Source organism: Emydura macquarii, unplaced genomic scaffold, assembly GCF_026122565.2.
Source record: "Emydura macquarii macquarii isolate MOO-44397 ecotype Brisbane River unplaced genomic scaffold, CSIRO-AGI_Emac_v2 contig_295, whole genome shotgun sequence".
Classification (NCBI taxonomy): domain Eukaryota; kingdom Metazoa; phylum Chordata; order Testudines; family Chelidae; genus Emydura; species Emydura macquarii.
This window is the reverse complement of record NW_027130432.1, coordinates 10,276,197-10,300,598: the sequence shown is the minus strand read 5'-3', so window position 1 is coordinate 10,300,598 and position 24,402 is coordinate 10,276,197. Positions and strand designations below refer to the sequence as shown.

General features: G+C 37.3%; 1 protein-coding gene across 6 annotated transcripts in view; it reads left to right on the top strand.

Annotated features, from left to right (window-relative positions):
- Nucleotides 1-24,402, top strand: part of CBFB (core-binding factor subunit beta) — a 63,167-nt gene that overhangs the window by 1,181 nt on the left and 37,584 nt on the right. For 3 of the 6 annotated variants that reach the window (XM_067551967.1, XM_067551961.1, XM_067551970.1), the window contains exons 2-3: nt 7-93; nt 6,032-6,148. In XM_067551967.1, the coding sequence (XP_067408068.1) occupies nt 7-93; nt 6,032-6,148 (204 nt within the window). The remainder of the gene's footprint in view (nt 1-6; nt 94-6,031; nt 6,149-24,402) is intronic. The other 3 variants (XM_067551976.1, XM_067551972.1, XM_067551983.1) reach the window with 1 other exon arrangement.

Sequence of the window (24,402 nt, the reverse complement as noted above, 5' to 3'; positions counted from 1 at the left end):
TCGCAGATTAAGTACACCGGCTTCAGGGACAGACCCCACGAGGAGCGGCAGGCCAGGTTCCAGAACGCCTGCAGGGACGGCCGGTCCGAGATCGTAAGTGCTGCGCTTCCAGCATCCACCCCCCCGCCCAGTCCCGCTTGCCCGAAATTCACCTGGGCCGCTTGCTTGGCCCCCCTGCGCTCTCTAGCCCGGCCCGGACGCTGCACAGACCCGTCGCCCGCGTTCACTTCACACAACCCGGAACTGTGCGCAGCCCTGTTCGCTGCCTAGTGTCTGCTGCTGTGAAACAAAGCTGCAGATGCTAAACCTTTCAGCGGGAGTGACTGACTTCCTTATTGTCTGCCCCATTCCAACGCGCAGAGGGAGAGCTAGCTTAGCTCAGTAACTGTTAATGTAAATTGCCTACTGTTGTAGCAACTAGGCACTTAATTTCAAAACTTAGCAAACCCCAAACTCTCCCACAAATCTATAGGTGGGGTAAAACCCTGCTGTATGAGTAACTGCTGTTACCAGCAAAAGTGTTTGGGCAACCATGTTTTCACTTTATGGGGAATGAAAAAGGGAAACTAAAACCCAATCAGTCTAAGCTAAACCATCCATCCATCTACTTTTTTAAAGAAACGAGTGTGTCTTTCTGGCCAGCAGCTTAACTAAAATGTATGGCAACGTTTTAAAAATACTTGAAGGAAGAGGAAAACTTGAAGTCATTGATCTAAAACTCTCATGAATGGGTGGGGCAGAGGAGATGGTGTTTGGGGGATGTTTTTTAGAAATACTGTCAGTTGCAATATGTCCGATTCCTGATATGTGTTCTGTGACTTGTTTACAAAGTATCCTTTGAGTTATTTGAAAATATTTACTATAATATAAATACATGAAATATTGATGTAAACAATTATTTACTTATTTGTCAGGAAGAGGGCCTTGCATTGGAACATACAGCGCTTGTGCTTCTAAAGCGTAGCACCCAGTTTTGGAAAGCTTTAGTTATCTGTATCTGTATTCTAGAAAAGAAGGGGAAGATAAACTTTCATTAAAAATTTAATGTTCTCCATATACCAGCATTTGTTTCTCTAAAAGTTAATTTTAGAAAACTTTACTTTTGCCTAATTGTAATAGCTAATTCTGCTATTACTGGAAGAATAAAAATGTATGTGTCTTGTACGTTAGGATTTAAAAGTAGTGTTATGTATGTGAAAAAGTACTTTATAGCCAATTAAATGATCTGTGAGGGTACATTGGCAGTACTTCCTTCACCATTGCATATATTGAAATTATAAGCTACATATTTCAACTTTAAATTTCTTTGTGTTGGAAGTGGTGATTTCCAGGAATACAACATAAGACAAGACTAATATGAATTGTTCTGAACGCTAGCCTATGATATGGTTAAAATGTATTAGTAAATAACCTTGATGTTATACTAAAATGGGAAAAAAAATGCATTCACAGAAAGCTTTTTAAAGTAGAGTAAATAATCTTTTCTGAACCAAATTTGGCACATTTCAAACTAAACTTTAAAATTTAAAATATTGGATTTTTTCTTAGTGACAGTAGTATAGACCACTTTGATACATGAAGTAAAACAGAAGAGTAATATGGATCCATGTAATCAAAAAGTGACTAGAACTTATTTCCTGATTGATTTCTGCTAATGTTTCTCAAATACGATCTGTATCTCACAGCGTACTTGTTGAAGTGGTTATTTGTACAGTTTCTTAAAACATGCATATTCAAAAGTTACCAATTTTTTATATAAAACAATGAAAATGTGACCGTTTTCCTCTTCATTAAGGGAGTTTTCCTCTTCATTTCAAGAGAGAGGAGGATTTACATGTTTTTTGATTTTCATAAGAATTCTTTCATTTGTCATGGCATATATTTGGCTTAATAAAACACTTCCATATGCTTATCATAAACCTACATTACTACATAGTAAAACTAGAGATTTTAGTTTGTGAATAGAAGAGGGGAGTATTCTAATATAGCAGATTCCTATTATACTAGTTATAATCAGTTTTCAACAGTTGTCTAACAGAGCTAGAGGTGTGTGTTATATATTGTGTATTGTGAGCAAGGTTTATAGAAAATCTATAGTAAAAAGAAGATATTACTCAAACCCCTGTATAGGCAATCTCTTGTGTTTGTTTACCTGGTCATTGAGCATGATTTTTTCTTTAATTTTAAAAAGTTTACTGTTGAAGACAATTTATGGATGGAGAGAAACACAAATTTTTGTTAGCTTTTAAGTTCCTGGACAGGTGGCAATGCACAGTATACATTTGTAACTGAGCACTTCCCTGAAAACTTCAGATCTAGGCTTATAAATAGTTACAGCTAATACAGTTTGTGAAGACAGTTTTATTTTTGTAAAATGGTAAAGTTACAATGATTTCCCATCTGATTTCTGTGCCTGCCATCTTTCCCTGCCAGTACTCTCCTCCTTAAAATTATCAGTGTTGCCTGTTATACATAGTTTTTCTGTCTATTATAACCATAGGAAATGGCTTCTTATTTTCTTGACTTAAGACGTCTGGTTTGGTCCAGTAAGACAGATTGCTCGTTACGCATCCATTTAGAAAGTAAGGGTACCGTACGATCAAAGTTTTAAAAACTAAACAGTTAAGTCAGTAAAAACGTAGTTATGTAGATGGGTTGTGACAGATAAAAGGATTTATTCTCATCTCTGCACATGGCAGGTTTGTGCCTTGTGATGGCAGTATGTCCAGAAGCCTAAAAGTAAGTAAAGATGGGGTTTGGACATGAATGCATCATACAAAGGTCTCAGTTCTCTAACTTCAGACCAAAGTGATCATGTCATGAGCAGTTGTTTTGAATCAAACAAATCCTTGGCTGAGATGTAGTCTTACATTATCAGTGGTGTATTGTTTTTGGTATTCTGAGGAGAAGGCCACTTGCAGCCACCAATAATCTTCCAAAACTGGTGGTTGCGCATGTAGAACAACTCCTCTTACTTGTAACGTACATAATACACAGCAGACCCAAATAGAAGAACTCATTCAGAACCAGTCTATTAGGTAATGAAAAACCCTTTGGAAAAGAAAAATATATTACACTTCTTTTGAAACTTAACCCTCCCCCAAACTCCAGGTTGAGCATATTTTCTGGGTAGATTTCAATAGTCTTGGTCTCTTGCGTATACCGATTTTATAACCACCTATCAACCTTTTATGATAAATCTTTAACTTCAAATAGAAATTTTTTAACAATGAACTGACAAAAAGCCAAAGAGCTTTAAAGGGTCATATCCAACATAAAACAACCTCTGGCTGCCTGACCTGCAGAAAGCCTGTCCTATTTTGAAGTCACTCTATAACCTTGGTACCGATGTGGTGGCCTATTCCTCTTTGTTGTGATTGCATAATATTGGTTTAGATGTTACATAACCATCAGGTTTCCACTCACTCTGTCATTTCTGGCAGACAGACTCATGGGAATGATATCCTGACAAGGATGGAAGACAGGAATTCCTTCCATGGCTGACATCTAATCAACAACTTGAAAAGCCCTGGACTGAAACATTTCTCTCCTTTTTGGAGATCAACCAGCAAGCCAGAAATAGGATTCATACGATTGTAGACTTCTTACCAGCTCCCTACAAATGATAGTGGATAGTCAATACCTCACTGATTTTCGCAAACATACCGATAGTAGTCAGACATGCTTTTCTGGTGATTGGCAGGATAGGAGAGGCACCTCCCAACCTACACACAATAGGTTCATGTGTGTATGTGAGGGGGTTGGGGAAACATGGCAACACCAGCCACATGTATGTGATATATTATATATTATATATATATATATAAAATGGACTATTGGATTTTGTACATAAACTATTGACCTTATTGGTTTGGGGGGAAAACACTATACTTCTAAGAAGCCACAAGTAAATGCCTCAATATTTTTAGGTAGTCTATAGGCCAGATACAGGCTAAGGCTGCACCATTCCAGGGTTTGGGGAGTTGGTGTGCATTCAGATTTTCTCTCATCTTCTCTATTCTCCTTTTCTCCTTCTCCAAGCTTTTTTGTGGTTCCCTGAAGACATATAAGGATTTCTTCTCTTGGTTCTTCACTGGCTTGACTTTCCCCTGAATGTAGTATGCTACTATATAGTAGAGCTAGCATCCATGGGCCTTCAGAAACTTGTGCAGTCTGGAAAGCTGCAAATGTCAGCTGGGTCAGCCCTTTTAGTGTTTTGTGTTAGCGCACGTTTGTTTTTTTAATAACAGCCTTAGTTTTTAAAGGCTAAAAATGCTGAGAGGATGGTAGTGAAGCTGCTCGGCCATGATTGGCGTTACTGTGTTGTTGGTTCAGAATAGTGTTTAAGTGTAGGAGATTGTTTGTTTTTTAAAATATTGTGAGCAAACAAAAAACTACAAATGGGGGAAATGATGTAATGCAAGGAAACTCCAACTGTGTTCCGATGATGATGGCTCTAGTTCTGGTCTCATGGTTTACATGTTACCTGAACCTGTTGATGGAGTATATCCTTGTGTTACACTTCTGCCTAGCTTTTTATGACACATTTATACTATTTAAAATGTTTTTCTTTGTATCTTTTGTATTCTAAGCAGATATTAATATACTGGTGCAATGTTATGTCAATTTTAATGACTGTCTGTGTTGGTTTAATGGGAATGCTCAATTTCAAAGTGAGAGATATTGATCCTGTGATGCTGTGGTACTAGGATGACTTATACAAAATGACACACAGCGAACTGTATTTTAAGTGATGGTGCAGTAGAGTGATATTTTTTATTACCACTAACTTGCTGAATTCGGAGTTGCTTAGAGGAAAGATCTAATTTATGCTTCGCTCAGTAAATCAGCTCTATACAGTCAGATTATTTTGAGCTATATTTTATATATATTTTATGAATAAACTATTTTCTGGATTAGCATCCTTTTAAATTTAAGTGAATAATGGCAATTAGTCCAGAAATTTGATTGCAACATATTCTATTTGACATAACCTTTAAGATATGGTTATGTTCAAACTATAAGTTTGTATCCGTGTATGCATATTTACACACTGCACTGTATGATGTAATTGAAATAGTGAATCAGAATTCTACTTCTGAGTACCCATATTCTTTTCCACCTTCCAACTGCGCACGTTGGAACTCTGTTTCCCTGTTTTGAATTGCTGTGATATGTGTGAGTCTAAACCACTTGTGAATGATGAAAATGAAACTTTATTTTCAGTTGAAGTTGGAGGACATGGTTTATTTGAATACAAAGGTAACCTTATCAGAAACGAGTAAGTCAAGGTCCCTTTCAGGGTTTTTGAGAGGGAATACAACAGATTTCTCATACATAGATCATCTACTAATCTGGATTTCACTGAAGTGTTTGCCCACTTACACAGTAGTTATGATGGCAACAAGGTTTCACAGCTTGACAGTGTAATACTAGACAGTATATCCCGGGGTGCATTGATGATGTGTATACTCAGCTGCGTGTCAGCATACAAAATAAGGGTAAATAAATATTTTCCCTGCATTTTTGTCTTTACGTTTCAGGTAAAATGCCTCCTGGATTTATATATCTTTGAAAAGCAGTTAGGATTTCTTTTTGTTCAAAATCTGTGCTCCCAGTAACAAGTCTCTGAAGCTCACTTTCTTCTGAAAGTGCTTCTAACTGGGGGAAAAAATGCAGCTTCTAAAACATGCAAGCACTTTTTAGTAGGTTTTGGGTACTGAATGGTACAGGATTTCCAGACAGAACTCTGAAATAACAGATTCTAATGTCAGCAAAAACTGATTTGAAAGAAAGTATTGATTCCATGTTGTATTTTATATCTGAAGCAGCCAGTGGCAAATGTTGTCAAAATGGAATCAGATGTTTGTAACTTAATACTTAAGAAAAATGATGAGTGCATGTTTTTGACTTTAAGTATTCTCTATGCTGCCTGGCTTAAGACATAAACTGATGTAAAAATAAATGACTGCCTGCATAATTTATGTAATGTCTTGCTCCCTGATCCTGTTTGTATTGATTTTTCTAAAAGGCTTTTGTGGCCACAGGAACCAATCTGTCTCTCCAGTTTTTTCCGGCCAGCTGGCAGGGGGAGCAGCGACAGACACCGACCCGGGAGTATGTCGACTTTGAAAGAGAAGGAGGCAAGGTAAGAAGGAAATAGTTGCAATTCAAAGATGTTTATGTGCAGTGTCAGTGGGCTTTTAATATAGACTGCATGTTATGATGTGAAATTCTTAATGTTCCATAATTCTTGCATATAGTTAGTTATGTAAATACTAATGAAAGTTATTAGGGTGAAGTCTGCTAAATTTCTCTAAGGATTGTTAAAAATAAATGTAATTATAACTTATTTTAAAATACTTTTTAATATTTCTTGGGGAAAGGTGTGTGGATAATACGTGGATCTTTCCTTCTATTAACTTTCATTTTTTTTGAAGGGCAGGAACCCACTTCATGCATAATAAAATGATTAGGAACAACTGAAATTTGTTAGTTGATACAGACAGCAGGCACACCTTTGGGACTGCATTAAAATTACAAACCTTAACCAGCAAATTATCTTTGAGACTAATGAAAATTTGCTTTCTGAGCATATTACCGTGGCAGGGCTTAGTCTGGCAATTCATATGAAGTGTAGGAATTACTTGTTCTTACTCTTCCACTAGACATTTTGTGCTTGACTTTCACCATAGCAAATTATAAAGAACAAATATTACTTTAAATAAATAGCTAACTTTGCCTATTTTGCTGTTCTGAAATGGTTGATCCAAAGACTAAAATTCCTTAATGGCACAGTGGTACTTTATTAGTGTTCAGGTTACATCTTTCATCTCAGAAATGTTGTTTAAGAGATCAGTGTGATAAACTTAATGGGTTTGTTTGTTTGTTTTTTGTTAAATGTATGGTTTCATTATATAGGAAAAACACTTTAAAACAGTGCTTAATGGATATGTTTTCTCTATGCTGTGTAGGCTCTATGGGCCTGATCCTAAGCCATTGTATGACCTTAGTGGGCTTTGGATCAGACTTTGTATATTCTTGGACTCTTTTCCCCTTGTAACAATTTTCTAATAATTTTTTATAAAGTTTCTTAAGGGGACTTCGTCACCTTAAAATCACATTTTGGTCTCAATGTTTTCAGCCTACTTTTGTTACAAATAACAACTAATGTTAAAAAAAAAATTGAAAGACAAGAATATTGTTTCTTTTAAGTTTTATAGTTTATAGCCTATTGGGTTTTCCCACATTGGTATAACGGAAAAACTGATTACAAAAGCACAAAAATTCTCAAAGGACTTGCTCGGGGCCAAATGTGGTACCTGAAGTTTCTTTTAACTCGTATATTGAAATTAACTGGAATTCAAGTTGATGGTATCATGTTTGTATTTGTGTTTTGTAAACCTATTCTACTGCTTTGCACTGTGGAAGCCTGCAAAACACATTTTGGGCAGGGGGAGGTGGAGTAGGCTGGGTACTGGATTCCGTGGTGAAGCAGATGAATTGAATATGGCTCTTACTGAAAAATATTGATTCTGGCTCATAATTGAATGAGGAGTTTTTTCTTGTGACATAGCAAAATGAAGTCTTTTTTTGCCTATTCCAAAATAAACCATTTTATTTACTTCCATGATTTTGTTTTAACTTTGTTTCCTTGGTATGCGTTCCTTAAAGGGCTGAACTAAGAACATAAGAGTGGTCATACTAGGTCAGACCAATGGTCTATCTAGCTCAGTGGCTGGTGACAGATGCTTCAGAGAAAATGAACAGAACAAGGCAATTTATCAGGTGATCCATCCCCTGTTGTCCAGTCCCAGCTTCTAGCAGTCAGAGGTTTTGGCAAACCCAGAGCATGGGGTTGCATCCCTGACCATCTTGGCTAATAGCTATTGATGGACCTATCTGCCATGATCTTACTGAATTCTTTTTTTGGACTCAGTTATACTTTTGGCTCTCACAACATCCCCTGGCAGTGAGTTCCACCAAGTTGACTGTGCGTTGTGTGAAAAAATACTTCCTTTCAGTTTGTTTTAAGCCTGCTGCTTATTAATTACATTGGGTGACCCCTGGTTCTTGTGTTATGTGAAGTGGTAGATAATACTTCCATATTCACTTTCTCCATACCATTCACGATTTGATATATCTCTTTCCCTTATACCCTCCCCTCCCCCGTTCTCTTTTCTAAACTGAACAGTCCCAGTATTTTTAATCTTCCCTTATGTGGAAGCTGTTCCATATCCCTAATAATTTTTGTTGCCCTTCTCGGCATTTTTCTAATTCTAATATCTTTTTGCAATAAGGCGACCGGAATTGCATGCAGTCTTCCGGGTACAGGTGTCCCATGGGTGTATATAGTGGCATTGATATTTATTGTCTTACCTATCCCTTTCCTAATGGCTCCTAACATTTGCTTTTTTTTTTTTTTTTTTTTTTTGACTGCTGCTGCTGCACATTGAGCAGATGTTTTCAGAAAACTACCCACAGTGACTCCAAAATCTGTCTTGAGTGGTAATAGCTAATTTAGACCCCATCATTTTGTGTGTATTGTTGGGATTATGTTTTCCAAGTGCATTACTTTGCATTTATCAACATTGAATTTCATCTGCCATTTTGTTACCCAGTCACCTAGTTTAGTGAGACCCCCTTTCTAACTCTTTGCAGTCAGCTTTGGATTTAATTCTTAAGTAATTTTGTACTGTCTGAAAAGTTCCAGAGGGGTAGTCGTGTTAGTCTGTATACAGCAAAAATGAAGTGGGTTGCAGCCCATGAAAGCTTATGCCTGCAGAAATTAAATTTGTTAGTCTTTAAAGTGCTACAGGACTCTTGTTTTTTGGGGTTATTTTATTTTTGTACTGTCTGCAAACTTAGCCACCAAATTTGCAGGAATTTGGCATATACTTTTCAAGAATTTAGTATATACTACTACAAAGTCAAATAGGATTAATCCTATCACTGTGTGCTACTGCTTGCTTTTTATGTTAGTCTATGGTAAACTTTTAGAATAGTTGGCTAAATGTAAGTATTCTTCCATATTTTTTCATTTAAGGCCATTTAGAAGTAGAAGATCATCCAATAAAACATGAATGGCATTGTATTTTGAACAAAACATGAATTCATGGGTGTTTTAAATCAAATGTGACATCAAGCTTGTACTATACAGAACTTGTTTGGGAGTGAAGCTGCTCCCATAGCATGTTGAGAAGAGAAGCAAACAGGGTGGAAGACAGTGCATTATGATATCAACAGAAAGTACCTGATGGCATTATAGTAGTATAGTTTAGTTGTCTGTCGCTTATTCTTTATATAACTTTGTAACTTAATTTTATTAAGAATTTTTTGCATATACTTCAACTGTCTCAACTCAGGAACGTTATTTCTGTAGCTCCATGCAACAATTTTTATGAGCTTTAATTCTTGACGCAGTGGCATAATGTGTGTTTGTTCATCACTGGAGCTGTTCCAGCAAGACATTTTTTTAATTATATGAATAAAAAATAGGCTATTGAATTAGCTGTCATTTAATTATTATTCTAGGCATAACTCTGAGATCCTGAATGTAGATAAAGTTAAACATCCAGATCCTGGAATCTTTTTTTATTGTAGAATTCTTCACTGTTTCAGAGTGTTTGGTTAACCAACAGTATCCCAGAAATAGTTTGTTCAGAATTTGTGAGTGCATTACTGCCAACTATAAACATTTTTTATCCATAATTATGTAATTTTATTCTCCAGATGAACAGCTTTCTAAGGAGGCTTGAAAAATTTTTGTAGTTGAATCCAGTTTGTTGTCTAGAGATAATGAATTAACATCCTGTTTATCCACAGAATAGGCGTCTGGCATATGAGGCCTTTTGAGGATGATAAATCCCTTTATAGTTAGTGGGACTCTGGGGGATAGATCTTCACAGGCAAATAAGTGCAATTTGAGTTATTTTGTACCTACAAGGATATATACATTCTTGAAAACTTGCCTGTAAAACCTATAGATTATAAAACAAAATCTTCCTCAACAATCTTCCAAAAATAAAAACCTCTAAAGAAGTGTAGGAGTTGCACATTGGATCAGTTCTGTGGTCCACCTCTTCTAGTGTTCTGTCTGACAATGGTCATCACCACATGTTTCACAGGAAGGTTCAAGAAACTCTACAGCAGACAGATGTGGGGTAATCCACCCACATGAAATTCTCATCCTCATTCCTATGAGTTAAAGATTGGTTTAAACATGAGGTGTTATTTCCTTTCAGTTTCTCATCGCTAGCGTTAATGATTGTAATTCTGCATATTTTTGTTATCCGTGTAAAAGTTGAATCCGTCTCTGAATGTTGCTTTGTTTTTGACATCAACAGCATCTCATGGCAGTGCAGTCTGTATTGTGAGAAAGTATTTCCATTTATCAATTTCGAATTTACCTTTTAATTTAATTGTCTATTTTTCTTGAGAGAGATAACAGAAGCTCTTGATATATCTTACACCATTGTTTTAAATGCTTTTATCATTGTAAAGTTAAACTCCTACTCTTTTCAGTCTCTCTCCATGTGAGCTTTCCTATGCCCCCAATCATTTTTGTCATGCTTCTCTGAACCCCTTATAATTTTGCAACACTGTTTTTGATGTATGACGGTCAAATACTGCACATAGTATTCCAGATGAAGCTGTTGCCATTGATTTATATAATAACTTTATATTTTTCCCCATATTAATCTCCATTTCATTCCTTATGCAGATTAACATTTTGTTTGCTTTTTTGACAACAGCTGCATATTGACCTGACGTCCTCCACAAAGCCATCATCAAAAAATGCCTGCATCTTCTTGAGTTCATATAGTAAATTTAGAACCTTGTAAAGTATATGAGTAATTGAAATCTCTTCCTCCATTTTGCATTACTTTGCATTTATTAGCATTGCCATCATCGGTCATTTACCTAGTTTAAGTCCCTTTGATGTTCAGTCTTCTGCAAATTGTGCCACATTTGAGATCGTTAATAAATATATTAAACACCAGACTGAGTATGGGATGTTGACGCACCCTGCTGTTAACCTTTTACCAAGATGTAAATTGATCATTTATTCCTACATTTTCTGTCTCCTACCCAGTTTTTGATGCATGACAGTGCCTCTCAGCCCCTGACTGCTTAGTTTCTTCAGCTTCTTGAGAGACTTTCCCAAGGTCCCGCTAAAAGTATGAGTAAATTATGTTAACCATTTCTCCTTCACCTACTATTTTATTGGCACATTACATTTCTAATATATTAGCAAGACAGATTTTTCTTTGCTGAATCCTTATGTTCACTTTTAATTCTCTTCAACCAATTTACTGATGTAAGGCTTACTGGTCTGTAATTCCCCAGATCTCCCCAGAGTCTTTTTAAAATAGATGTAGAACATTTTACTACCCTCCAATCTTTTGGTATGGTGGCTTTTTTTTTTTAAACAGTTTCATATTTTTGCTAGCAGCTCAGATACTTTGTTTGAGCTCCTTCTGAACTCTCGGGAGTATATATCATCTAGGCCTGGTGACTTATTTCTTTTTAAATTGTCAGTCGGTTCCAGTATCATCTTCTGACACCTCATCTTTATTACCAAAAAAGGTCAGGTCTGTGGTAGGTATTTCCCTGACATCCTTTGTGGTAAACTGATTTATGAGTTAACTTTTCAGACATGTCCTTATCTTCCTTAACTGCTCTTTAACCTTTGGTAATCCAATGGACGCATCAGTTCTTTTTCAGACTTTCTGCTTCTTTCGTATTTAAATAATTTCTTGTTTCTTTTCATACCTTTAGCTGTTAACAGTTCTTTCAAAATTTGGACATTTTTGGTTTGAATAACCTCTCAAATCTTGTTGTTTAGCCTATTGGATTACTCCTTGCCTTCCTGGTTCCCTTTTTTGTTTAGAAGTGCCTTCTGAGATACTGTTAGTGTTTCCTTAAGTAGCCTCTATACATCTAAAAATTTTCCGTCATTTACTTTTGATTTCAGGACCTTCTTTCTGGCCTCCTCATTTTATTGAAATCTCCCTTTTTGAAGTTTGGTATCATGGTGTCAGTTTTTTTTAACTTAGCTCCCCTGGGATATTGAACCTAATTAAATTGTGATCATTATTACTTAGGAGTTAAATCAAGAATTAACAGTAGTAGAACAACTGTGTATTACCTAAATCTAAGTAGAATAATTTCTTATATGCTCTAATTCTTCAAAGAGCCAATCATTTAGTGTTAAGAAATTGCTTCTCTAGACTTTGTCCTATTGTGCCATTTGAACAGTTTGTATGAGGGTAATTGAGTCAAAACTGATGGTATACAATATTATTGCATTGAGTAAGGTATATGAAAACTTGTGACACACCGGTCATGAATATCATTGTATGTTGTATATACTGATGGTGCGAAAATAGGTGTGTTTGTGAGTATGTTGGAAATATGTTCCGAAAATATGTTTTGGGAGCAGATTTGGCAAACGCACCTGCTTTAGACAGAGGAATGTGAATTAACCTGTCTGGGTTAAGCTTTGTAAGCCCATAGATAATGCAAATATATATTGTATTGTTTACAAATATGGTAAACAAAGCTCTCAAGCTAACAAACAGTGGAAGAAACAGCATGGTGAGCAAACCAGGGAACATACCAGAGTCTGCCATCCCCCACTCCCCTGGAAGTCTTCCTGGCTTCTGAGGCAAAGACAGTGGACTCTGGGAAATACAAGGGGAGCAAAAAGACATTTTAGTTATCCATCACATAGGGGACAAAAGGGATGGAACCCTCTGTTTCTGTGAACCTTGGGATCCTCTTACGCGGAGGCTGGAGATGCTGGTAACTTAATGTGAGAAACTTAGTTGGGCAGAGACATAGTTCGCTAGAATTAAGTTTTAGGCACTAGAAAGCCTGTTGTTTGTGACCTTTTTTCTTTTTCAATTCTTGCTTGGCATTACTTAAATCTGTTCTTTGTAAATAAACTTATTCCTGATTAAAACCATCTCAGTGCTGTATATTAAGATAGTGTGTCCTCAGCGACCCAACAGGCTGGTGTGTGCACTGTCTCTTTGGAGGCAGCAGACTTGGTAATTCTGTTGAGTGTCCAATGAGAGTCACTGGATGCTGCAGACAAGCATCTCTGAGGAACTCTGGAACTGGGATTTAGTGAATGTTAGGCAAGGTTAAAAATGTCAGAGTCTTGGAGTTTTTAGTGAGGAGGGCAGACTGGTATGACAGGGAGCACAGTCTAAACTCCAGTAAAGCTTTCTCTTGCTGAAGCAGAGAGAGATAACATAGTGATTTATGGTTCTGGGTGCCTTGAGCAGAGCATTACAGCAGTCCTGTCACTATTATACCTCACTGGGCTCGTCAAGGACCATGTTACCCTGGTGTGCCTCCTCCCAAGGAGATCTTTAGGGTCTGCATGGTCATAACATTATCACTGCATCTGGGTAGTGCACAGAGCATCTAAGGTGCTCTAGTTTGGTGGAAGTCCAGGGATGAACTCTGATTAGGAATGGGTTTTCACATTCCTTTAATCCGGATCTGTAGTAACTGGTGTTCCATCCTGCTTCACATCTGGAGCTCACTTAAAAGGTTTCTGTGCTTAAGGCACTTGGTCCCTCTGGGCATAAGCCTGCTCACAAAAGATTTCTCTTGACACGATGATTTTATTGATCCACTGACTTAGAATTCAGGAAATCCAGGTTTAGTTCCCAGCCCTGTAGACTTCCTTTGTGACATTTGGGCAAGTCCATTTAATCCAGTGGTATCCAATCTCCAGCATGAGAGCCCAGGGTATTATTTCAGAAAGGTCAGGGCCCACAATTAATACTTTGGTACAGATTTTGTCCAGTTTTTCTCTCTCTTTGCCACGCAGGGACTGCCACTCCCTCCTCCAGGCTATTTTAACTTGTACCAAGGCGTGGCAGACCATCAAGAAGAAGTAGCTGGCTTATTCTTGGTTTCATTGCTTCTCCTTTTCCCCTTTCTTGAGTTGTTCCAGATATCTGTGGTATGGGGAAGCTATCCTCTGATAGTCACTTTCTGTTGACTCAGACAGAATTTGTCAATCTCCTATCCTGCTTTCTCTGGAGCTCCCACAGCCCAGAAGGGAACCAGGCAATGGAGCAGCCAGAGATTCCTCCCTCCCCCCCCCCCTTTTTTTTTTTTGGATGCAACTAGTGGTCAGTAGGATTGCTGTTACTAAACTAAAGCAGTGAAGAGACAGCAGTTTCTCTTTTATGGCCCCTAATTATCAGGCTCATGTGTAATGTACATTTTCACCCCATCCCAAAGTTAGATGGCCATGGTGAAAATTCCTTTTTAACCACTTGAAACCTGTTACCTTTCATCTAGTAAACCTGAGCTAATTTTCCAGTAGTGACTTCATTTCACAGAGTGAGTTTCAAATTCAACAATTAAACTAATCCATTATCTAACCTTTTCCCTACTCTTGATGTGGTATCATGGATTAATCAGAAATATCTTCCAAAAGAGAAATGTTGAAATTTCACCTGAATAAATCTTACCATCACTTTTTCCCATTCCCCTTTGCCCATCTCAGTGAGGACCTTCTCTATAAGCTGTGCATGAGAAGGTCGTTGAGGTATTTGTTTTAATCATAGATCAATAGATTATGCACTGTAGTAGTGTGAAGTCTGTCTGAATAGTTTGGTGACCAAATCGCCCTCCTTAGGTTTGTGGCTAAGGTCATGTTAAAACAGGTAGGGTGTGAAGACTGCTGCATTAGATGGTCCTTCCCCTTTTGGAGATTTGTGGGGCAGGTATATGGGCTAGACAATAGATTGTTTATACTCAGCGTCCAAGCAGTGATTCCATATTTGGCTTCTTATCTGTGTTTAGAAACTGTTCTTCTTCAGAGATTACTCAGTTCTTCCATTTCTTCTACACCTCTCACCCATCTATTTTTTTTTTCTGGGTGGCAGTGGATAGTAATAGGGACGTGTTCTTTGTTGTGCACCTATGTTTTTGTTATGATGCATCTTATTTTTCAAATTGTAGAGATGTTTTTTCTTCTTTGGAGGAGACTGAATCTTATCTTGCAGTTGCTGAGTACCTCTTGTTTTGTCTAGATACCCACAGAGTTGGTATCTGTTATGACAGACCTTATTGAAATTCTTGTTTTGAAGTTATAAAAAATAGAATAATTGTATGAGCTAACTTTTATAGTGAGGAGCCAGCTATAAGATGTGTGTGGCATGGATTACTATAGTTCCTGAAGTCCTTGTAGCATACATTTTAAGAAAAAGCCAATCTTTGGTTTTCTTGTGATTCTCCGTTGTTCACACTTTGGCCTCTGTTTACTAGACAGAATTATTGCAGTTATATAGAACTTTTTTTTTTTTTAAAATGCAAGAGCGAAGTAAAAACTTCCTCTAATTAAAGATATGATTAAGTCTAGCTCTTCATGAAATTCAGTTCAGAGAATACTTCCACCTTTTTTAAAGGGATTGTACAAACCTATGAGTTATCTAGAGACACACTACTAAAAGTCTTGGTAACTTAAAAATGATTTTTCTATAAATTATTGGAAAGCATCTTAAGTTATTTTATCATCCAGATTGAGTATTGAAATACACCAGTAGCAGGGAAAATTATAGTTTGAGCCTTAGAACTGGATTGATTTACCAGATGCTCTTTAATTGGTATATGTTCATTTATTTTGGTTGAGATTTTTAAAGGAACTTAGGAAACTTAGGCACCCAATTCCCAGTGACTGTCAGTAGAGCCCTGCAAATCCTCAGATACCTGCTTTGCATCTGCAAATATCCATGGACCATTTTTTACAGATGGTGGATTGGATGCAGATCTCAAAAGCAGGGGAGTAGTTGTCTACAACTCATAGCCTTTGAGGCTGCTTCCCAGTCTTTGAGATCCAGAGGTGGGGATGGGCTGCCAATCAGCTGTTTGGTGGGGGCCCCAAAGACGGGCCACCAATCAGCTGTTTGGTGGCCGTGGCTGCAGCAGGGGTGGGCTGCCGATCACCTGATTGGGGGGCCCAGGCCTGTGGGTGCCATGCGTGTACGGATGCCATAGAAAAGACTGGCAGGTTGGAATGGCAGGTTGGATATAAATTGATTCTCGCAGATGTGGATCCACATTTTTGTATTTGTGCAGGGCTCTAACTGTTAGTGGAAACTAGATGCCTAACTCTGTTTGGCTGTTTCAAAAATTTTCCTTTTTGTGTTCTCTGATGGTAAAAACTATTGAATATTAGCAAAGCTGGTAGCAAGGGGATGCCACTAATGTGGAGAGTAAAAGGACTCTGATGAGGATATACAGTTTTAAAGGAAGGAACTCTTAAGGCCTTGTCTACATTTAAAAAATAAGTCGACCTAACATAGGCTGAGTTACAGCCAGCCCACTAATTACAAGGGTGGCTGGTGTCCACACTGCCCTTCTTGGGCTGGTAGACTGCATCCTCACCAGGAACACTTCCACTGAGCTGAGAGACCCGTGGGTCTCCCTGTGAGCTGCTGCACCCTTCTCCTTCCCCCCGCGCCCCCCACCCCCCCAGATCCCAGCGGGGAGCCTGGGGAAGCCCCCTGAGGATTTCTACCCCCCTCCCTTTCCCTACTGGGAGCCAGGGGAAGCTGCCTGGGGCTTCTCCATTCTGGGCAACCATGTCAATTTCACTGCTCAGCCATATAATTGACAAGGCTGCCTGGCAGGGAGCAGGTGGAGAAGAACCTAGACTTCTCGCCTCAGCACCCAGCCAAGAGCAGAGACCAGTAGCCCAGGCTTCTCGCCCCACTTCTATGCACAAGCGGAAACCAGCCACCTGGGCTTGCAGCCGTCTGGGCTTGGGCTTTCTAGTCAATTGGGCTAGAGCAATGAAATTGACAAGAATGATAACCCCACCACCGTCACCGATGGCGTCGCCCTAACTAAGCCAACAGAAGCCCTGCTCTTCTTGTCGAGAAGGTTTTATTTTGTCCAAAAAAAAGGCAATTTTGTCAGCAGGGGTTGATTGCAGTGTGTACATCACCTCTGTTTTTTTGACCAAAGCTGACTTTGATTCACAGAACTCTCTAGTGTAAACCAGGCCTAAGGCTACATCTACACTTAAAAGGCTGAGGTTCTGCAGCTGCGGTATAGACACTCACTGCAGGGATGGGAAGGGGTTCTCCCACTACTGTAGTTAATCCACCTCCCTGAGAGGTGATAGCTAGGTTGATGGAAGAATTCTTCCACTATCCTAGCGCTGTGTACCCTGGGGTTTAGGTCAGCATAGTTACGTCTCTTGGGTGTGGGGTTTTTTTACAACCCTGTGAGATGTAGCTATGCTGATGTAAGTTTTCAGTGTAGCCCAGCCCTTAATAAATGAAGATCTCTTGCATGAAATAAGCAGTGAAGTTCTTAGTAGATAATCAGCTAAAAAGGTGAGCAGGCTTATTGGCCTAGCACAACATACTTCGTGCCTGATAAATAGGAACAGAATAAGACTTTTCTCATGCAGAGGGTTATTATGCCAACCACAGGATTTGCCAGTGTAGGGATTATCATATCTCCTGTTTGCTGGTTGTTATATCTTCAGATGTTTGGTCTAAGTAGAAAATACTCCGTTTCCCCAACATCCGGGTTTGTAGAGAAGATCACGCTAGACAAGAAAACTTTGGCTGGTCTTAAATACACAGGCTCAGAAGATACAACAGATCATATACAGGCAGATCCTTTGCTTCCTTTATGGAAGAATCTGGATAAATATTGTCCCATTCTCAATCTTTCTTTGTGTCTGGAACTCAAGATCCAATTAAGTACATTTAGTTTAAACAGGTTTTTGAGGTAATGTAGTTTGTCAGTTTTTTTTAAATGTCAAGAAGTGAGCAGTTGGTGGAGAGGTCAGGAAGTGGTAAATGCTGCACAGGAGTTTAAGAAATCAGTCCACCCCCAAAAATTGTTGATGGTTTCTGACTGTTGGGAAATTCTCCTCAGACCACCTCTTATCTATACAAAACTGAAACTAATCCTATTTATTATTTTGACTAGTACATTTTTCAGGAAATTGAGGTATGAAAAGCTTGGTGTTTAAGGCATTTTTGTGAAAAATAACTACTTGCTTTGTTGATTTACTAAAGAAAATTCCCAGCCATTGTTGGGAATGTTCCTCATTAGAAGCTGATTGTCTTCTACGCAGAATAAGCAAGATGCTGTAAAATTTTATTGGGTGATGAAAGCTAAATAGCTACAAAAGACAAAAATTGAATAACTTGTATTAGTTTGTCTTAATACCATCCCATTTATTGAATAAATATTCATATATTAGATTCTTAACAGCACTGTGCACCATATGTGCTTAATTTCCTTCAGAAAGTTCCTTATTTAATCATATATTCAACAGTATATAAGATTTGGAAGTGGGGTAAAATAGTACAATAATTATGAGAAAAACAGTTAATTATTTTAACTGGCTGTGTTTCTCTGTCTTCAGCTTAAACTATAACATTTACATTGATTTGTTTCTGTGGCCTATCTGAAACAAATTTCAGTTTCTCAGACCATTTCATAGGGCGTGTTTCCAAATGACCAAATCACCATATTTGTCATTAATTGGGCAGTCTCACAGAAAAGCCAAGGATTTGAATGGATCTGAAAGATGAAGACCACACCCTTCCCCTTCAAAAAAAAATGTTTGAAGGATGTTTACAGGGAGACATGAAGAAGTCTTTTGCCCATTCCCTTGAGAAGCATGGGCTTTTTTGTCTTTCCATATGCAGTATATCACCATTTTAGACAGTTAACAAGGCTGAACAAAATAATTGTATTTCATTGCATTTATTGCAATGAAACCTCTTTTGATCTGCAAATCAAAAAGGCTAAAAGAAATAAATTACCCCATGACCTGATTTGTGAAAAATTAATTGCAAGTTTGTCAGAATGAATGTAATAAAATTTAAATAAACCAAAATGAATGAATTGAGAGAGAGAAATAACTAACACATGCAATCTAAAAAGTTGAACTTGTTTTGCAGTAAATCAGGTTTTCTGTGTTGTTTTGTAGGAGTGGATGGGTAGGGGTTCTCTTTTTTTTCCCTTACACTTTCCTAAGTGAACACAACTCTGGTGGAACTGTTTGCATGGTCTGTAGTATCGCGTCATGCCCTTCAGTGTTGAACTGTACATGGGTGGATTTGGAAGAAGGGGGATTAAAAAGTTGCTCAGGGATTGAGTGAGGGTTTAAGGGGCAGAGGAATTGAGTTGCTGCTTTCTGTCCTTCCCTTTACTCCTGTTGGGTCCTAGCAGCATCCATAGTTGCAGTTTTGCTTTTCTTTCAAACATTGGGTGCTTTCTAGAGCGTGTACCCTTGCTACGCACTTCTGAGCTCACCTTACCAGTTGAGAAATGGTAGTCTCACAGACTAACAATATGTAATAGCTCACCTTTAGACCTTTGTGTCCCACATTCTTGATGGAAAAACCAAGCTACGCCAGTTTTGGGATAACTCTGGTTCATTTCAGTTTTCCTTCATCTCTTGTTTATCTCTTTGTTATATCTTTATGCTGTGTTTCAGAGCTGTCTGCCTTACTCATCCCCACCCCTACCGCTTTCGTGAGAGCAAATGCTACAGACTATAATGCCATCCTAGTCAATTTTATTCCTAGTAGCCAAAGCACTGTTGTTCTTGAGTACTACCATATTTCAGAGTAGTGCAAAGCACTGATTATTCCTCACTGGTCTGTTGCCCAGATGTGTGGCAGAATTCCAATTGGCAAGCAGGGTGGCCTTGCCATGTAAAAGTGCTTTAAAGGAAACACTGCAATGTATTTGTAAACTTAATTTCCCTCCCCTACCACTACTATTTAGATTACATTTCACCATGTATTGTCTACATTTAGATTAGAGTAAGCCCTTTTTGTAGTTTTTAATTGTGATTCTGTATTCTTATACCATCTTAGAATACTGAAAATAAATTTTCCTCACCAATTTTATAACTTGCCATTTGGAAAACATATAACATGTCTAAACACTGGAGAAAACAGCACAACTGTTAGTTAAATAGTTGTACGTATCATTTGTCAGTGAAATGTGTGCATTGTAGTTAGTCTTGGAAATATTAGAATTTTATCAGCAAAAGTTGATTTCACCATACAGTCAGAAACGAACAAAAATATTTAGATTGACAATCAAAATTTACAGCATTTTTCCAGAATGCTAATGTGTCAGGTTGTATCTCTTCAGAAAATAATTTTGGGTATGCAACTACCTCTCATTTAAGAGAGAATACAGTTTTGGTACAATTAAATTAAAATTTTTCTCCAATAACTTCTAAACACAGGCTGACTGTTTTAATCAAAGAATTAATCTTGTAGTGCTGGAAAATTTTATTAATCATGTCTGTTCTGACATTGTTGTTAGTTCTGTTCAGACCAACTGTGTGGTTCATTAAAAGTGTGAATTTGTTTCTTAATTTGATTGTAAGAAATTCCAAGGTACAAAACCAGAACGAGCAAAGGACGCTTTGCTCTATGGTGGGAGTGAGAAAACTCACAGGTTTAAATGTCAAATAATGCTTTGACTTGCTTAGGTATAAAGAGCTATCTAAATAATTAACAGATTGACTATTTGATAGTAGGCTCCATTTTTAATACTTCACCGTTCCAAATTTTAGCAATTCATAAGGACTTCTTGAAAGTTTGCAATTAGGTTGTTTGAGTATTTTATCCTTTATTGATTCAGCAAAACTCATAACTGAATGTCCAGTGTTTCTAACTCTGAAATATTTAACTACAAAAAGCTGTTTTTAAAAACAGTACATATTTTTCTTCATTTTATATAAGATGCTAGAATAATTCCAACTAGACAGTCCAGAATGTAAATGTTAAGAACTAATGTGCTGTAATGTTCACTCACTTCCATACATTTCTTCAGGGTTTTCTCTGTTGCCCAAAGCTAATGGCATATAATAAAATATAAGCCTTTATTTTGAGTTTTGAACTCTAGCTTTCCAAAAATTGTGGAACAGGATTTACAAAATTCATACAGTGTTTTGGATATGATGTGTAGGTTACCTAAAGCAAAGGGAAAAGTGGTAGAGTTCAAATCAGATTTTACCAAGGGAGAGACACTGCACTACAAGATAATGGAAGATGTTTAAATAACAAACAATCAAAAGACTCATTAATTTACTGTGGCTCAAGGAAAAGGGGAAAATATCCGTGGTAAAATGATTACTGTTTTGCCTGCAAAGACTGGTGACATTTACTGAGTGGGGGAAAAAGTCAAACCCATTGGAGATAGGCCCTAGTTTGTCAGGCATTGGGTAGTTTCCATTGCGTCTTTACAAGATTGATTTTAAGACCAAATTTAAGTCACTAATTTGGCTAAAGTGTAATATAATGGAAACGATTTAAAGACATAGCTTTCAAGAAGATGCCTTTTGTTTTAAGAATTTTCTCTAGCTGGTTAAAATAAAAAATAATATTGTTTAACTCGCATAAACAGACATCTTTCCGAAGAATAAACTTGTTAACGTATGTTCAGAGAGTATCCATGATGTAACACATCTATTTATAAAGATCTAGGTAAGTAGCCCAGAATTTAGAATATTTATATGACCACCACTTGAAAAAGTGTCACCGGCTTACATACATATCTAAGAATCTGAGTTCAGAGAGATTATTTGCAGTCTTATGACCAGGAATGGCAAATAAAATAAGATAAAAATAAGATTTTTTTTATAAAAAATAAATACCTTGCTTATTAACATAATTTCGCAATTTGAGAGTTCATTTGGTATAATGATAGTGAAGAACTAATAGCACTGTCTCAAGCAGGGTATATTGTATAATGACAAGTCAACTACATAGTCACACTTGACTTAAAACAGTACTTGGTGTATTGTGTACTAGTCCAATGTTCCATCCACTTTCTGAATTTTTGTTTTCTTATCATCATGGTCTGTAATATTGATAGCCAGAATTACTCTTTCCCAAATGATGATTTAAGGATTGACTGCAAATCTTCATTAATTAAAATTTATTTGTTTTACTTAAAACTATTTTGTAAAAGTAATACATTGTGTTTAGCTCTAACATTGAAAAATCCTCTGCCCCTCACTGATTCCCATGTGTTTTTAAAATTGCTGGAGATTTGTATCGTCTCTTTGTAGTGAGTCAATGAGAATTTGATACTAGTGTATTGTTAATAGTAATATAAAAGCCTGCATCTTTTAGTGATTTGCTAATAGAACTTTAACATACTGTTTCCTTATTGGAGAAAACTAGTTGGTACAGATAACAGACAACAGACTGGTGCTATAAGTGTCGCCTTTAACTTGGGGATTATTTTTTCCTTAGTCACTTTGAGCAGATCTGTGTGACTGATCAATATGTAAAAGTATTGTCTGGAACAGGAGTTTTAGGTTGACTCCTCTTAAACTATAATCTTGTTTTAAACTTTGCTAATTAATCTGCATGTCACAATTACTACTGTAGCCCATCCTATTTTACCAAAAGGATTTCATTTTTAATGATACGCAAGTACTACTTTTTAAATAAAATTTATCAAGTTAAAGGCATTTTTTTCTAATTTTTAGTATAAATTTGTCTTAAAACTATGAAAATCTTGTGGAAAAACCCCCATCTCCTCATTTAGTGCTATAAATGTTGTCATACAAAGTGATAACGTGTTTTCACCTCAGAAATGGCCAGTAGAGTATATTCTCCAATCTGTGAAGTAAGAATCTTTGGCGCTCTAATGATGTTGCCATTTGTTATATTTAGGCACTTTAAAAGAAGTTGATAATGCAAGTAAACATATGTATATAAACCATTTAGGTTTGCTAAGTTAATTGAAAGCTAAAGATGGATACATAACTTCCTAAATGAATATTTTATTTGATTCTCTTGAATAGATTTTGTACCTTTTAACTAGTGGGCAGTGTACAAAAAACAGAGTTTGAGTTTGCTCTAAAGTTGGGCTCAACCATTTTGAAATTTCCCTCACTTGGAGCAAATATTTTATAAATATTTATTATGCAGTGGACAATGTTCAGTAAACTAAATAATTGGAGAGAGAGTACTGTTTAAATAGCTAGTGTTGGGTATGATTCAGAGACAGGTGGGATCACTACTGGAATTTAATTACTGTGATCAACCAGCAAACAGACAGTTGACTGAACACTTATGAATGGAGAGATGCATGTGATGGGACTGGGCAATGAGTCAGCGCTGAGTGTCTTTTAAAAGAATGCATATTGGTCCAGTGCTTGGAATATGATAGAAAACAAAAGAGAAGGGGGCATACTGCTTCACTGCGGACTATTGTTGCCTGGGGAATTAAGTTTGTCACAGTGGTGGCTGTGGCTGCTGTTAGTGTGCTGATTCATTAGTCAGTGTGTGGTCAGAACTGTGTGCAATCTGTGGGGGAGGAAATGGCTCAGTTGCTTTAGATCGAGGGAATGCTTCTTTTTGTAACTGCAGGATATGTGGATGAAATGTACAGATAACATCTGAATCACATCAATAAATCACCCTGGTATCGTGTGATAAGGATTTACCAGAGGACTAAAGTAGGATGTGAAAACTGAGAACTAGGTTTAGTGTCTTGAATACAAATTAACCCTTTATGTCTTTCAGAACAAATGAACTCTCCTCTTGTCTTGTTAGTAAATGCAAGGGACTCAATCATATTTTAGTTCTTAAAAATATTTATCACACTGCATCTTTTAAAATAGATCAGTTCCTGGCTCTTTCAGATAGAGAGTTGGTCATTATAGGGGCAGTGGAATATGTGTGCTCTTATTCTGAGGAAAAACACTTTACAGTGTAAATTATAAGGGAAGTAATAATGACACTTTTATATTTAGGGTGCTTAACATTTTCAATTTAAAATTTTTTTAATCCCGATGTGGTTTACAGCAGGATTTTGAAATGTGGCAGAGGGATTGTCCTACGGTCAATAAAATGCTGTCTGCTAGCCTCCAGAAGTTCTGTTCAGAATTGTCTGCATTACAAGCTGTTGAAAATTGCTATTGCACATCTTTGTTTCACACAGCACAGCTTGTTTTTGGCTTGCTACCAGAAACTCTCAAGATTCCATTAGCACTATGTGTAATACCATCCTGGTTCCTCACTTAAGCGGTCCACATATGGAGCAGGAATTCTGGATAGGTGCAGACAAATGGGTGATGACAGTGCTTTCCCCCATCAAAATATGCTTTGGCTTATATGAAAATATGTTGTGCTGGGAGCAAGAAGATCATGGATTTTGCATTTGGTTTTCCTATTAAGTTAATTCTGTGCCCGTCACAACCCTTATTATTGAGCCAAGGCCTCACAAGTTACACAAGCTGGTAATAGAACTACTATAGTCTTTGACTGCCTTTCTGTGATCCAGCAATTTCAGAATAAATGACTTTGGAGTGCTAATAATGAGATTTTAAAAGATGCCATGCCTTTGGATTTTGAA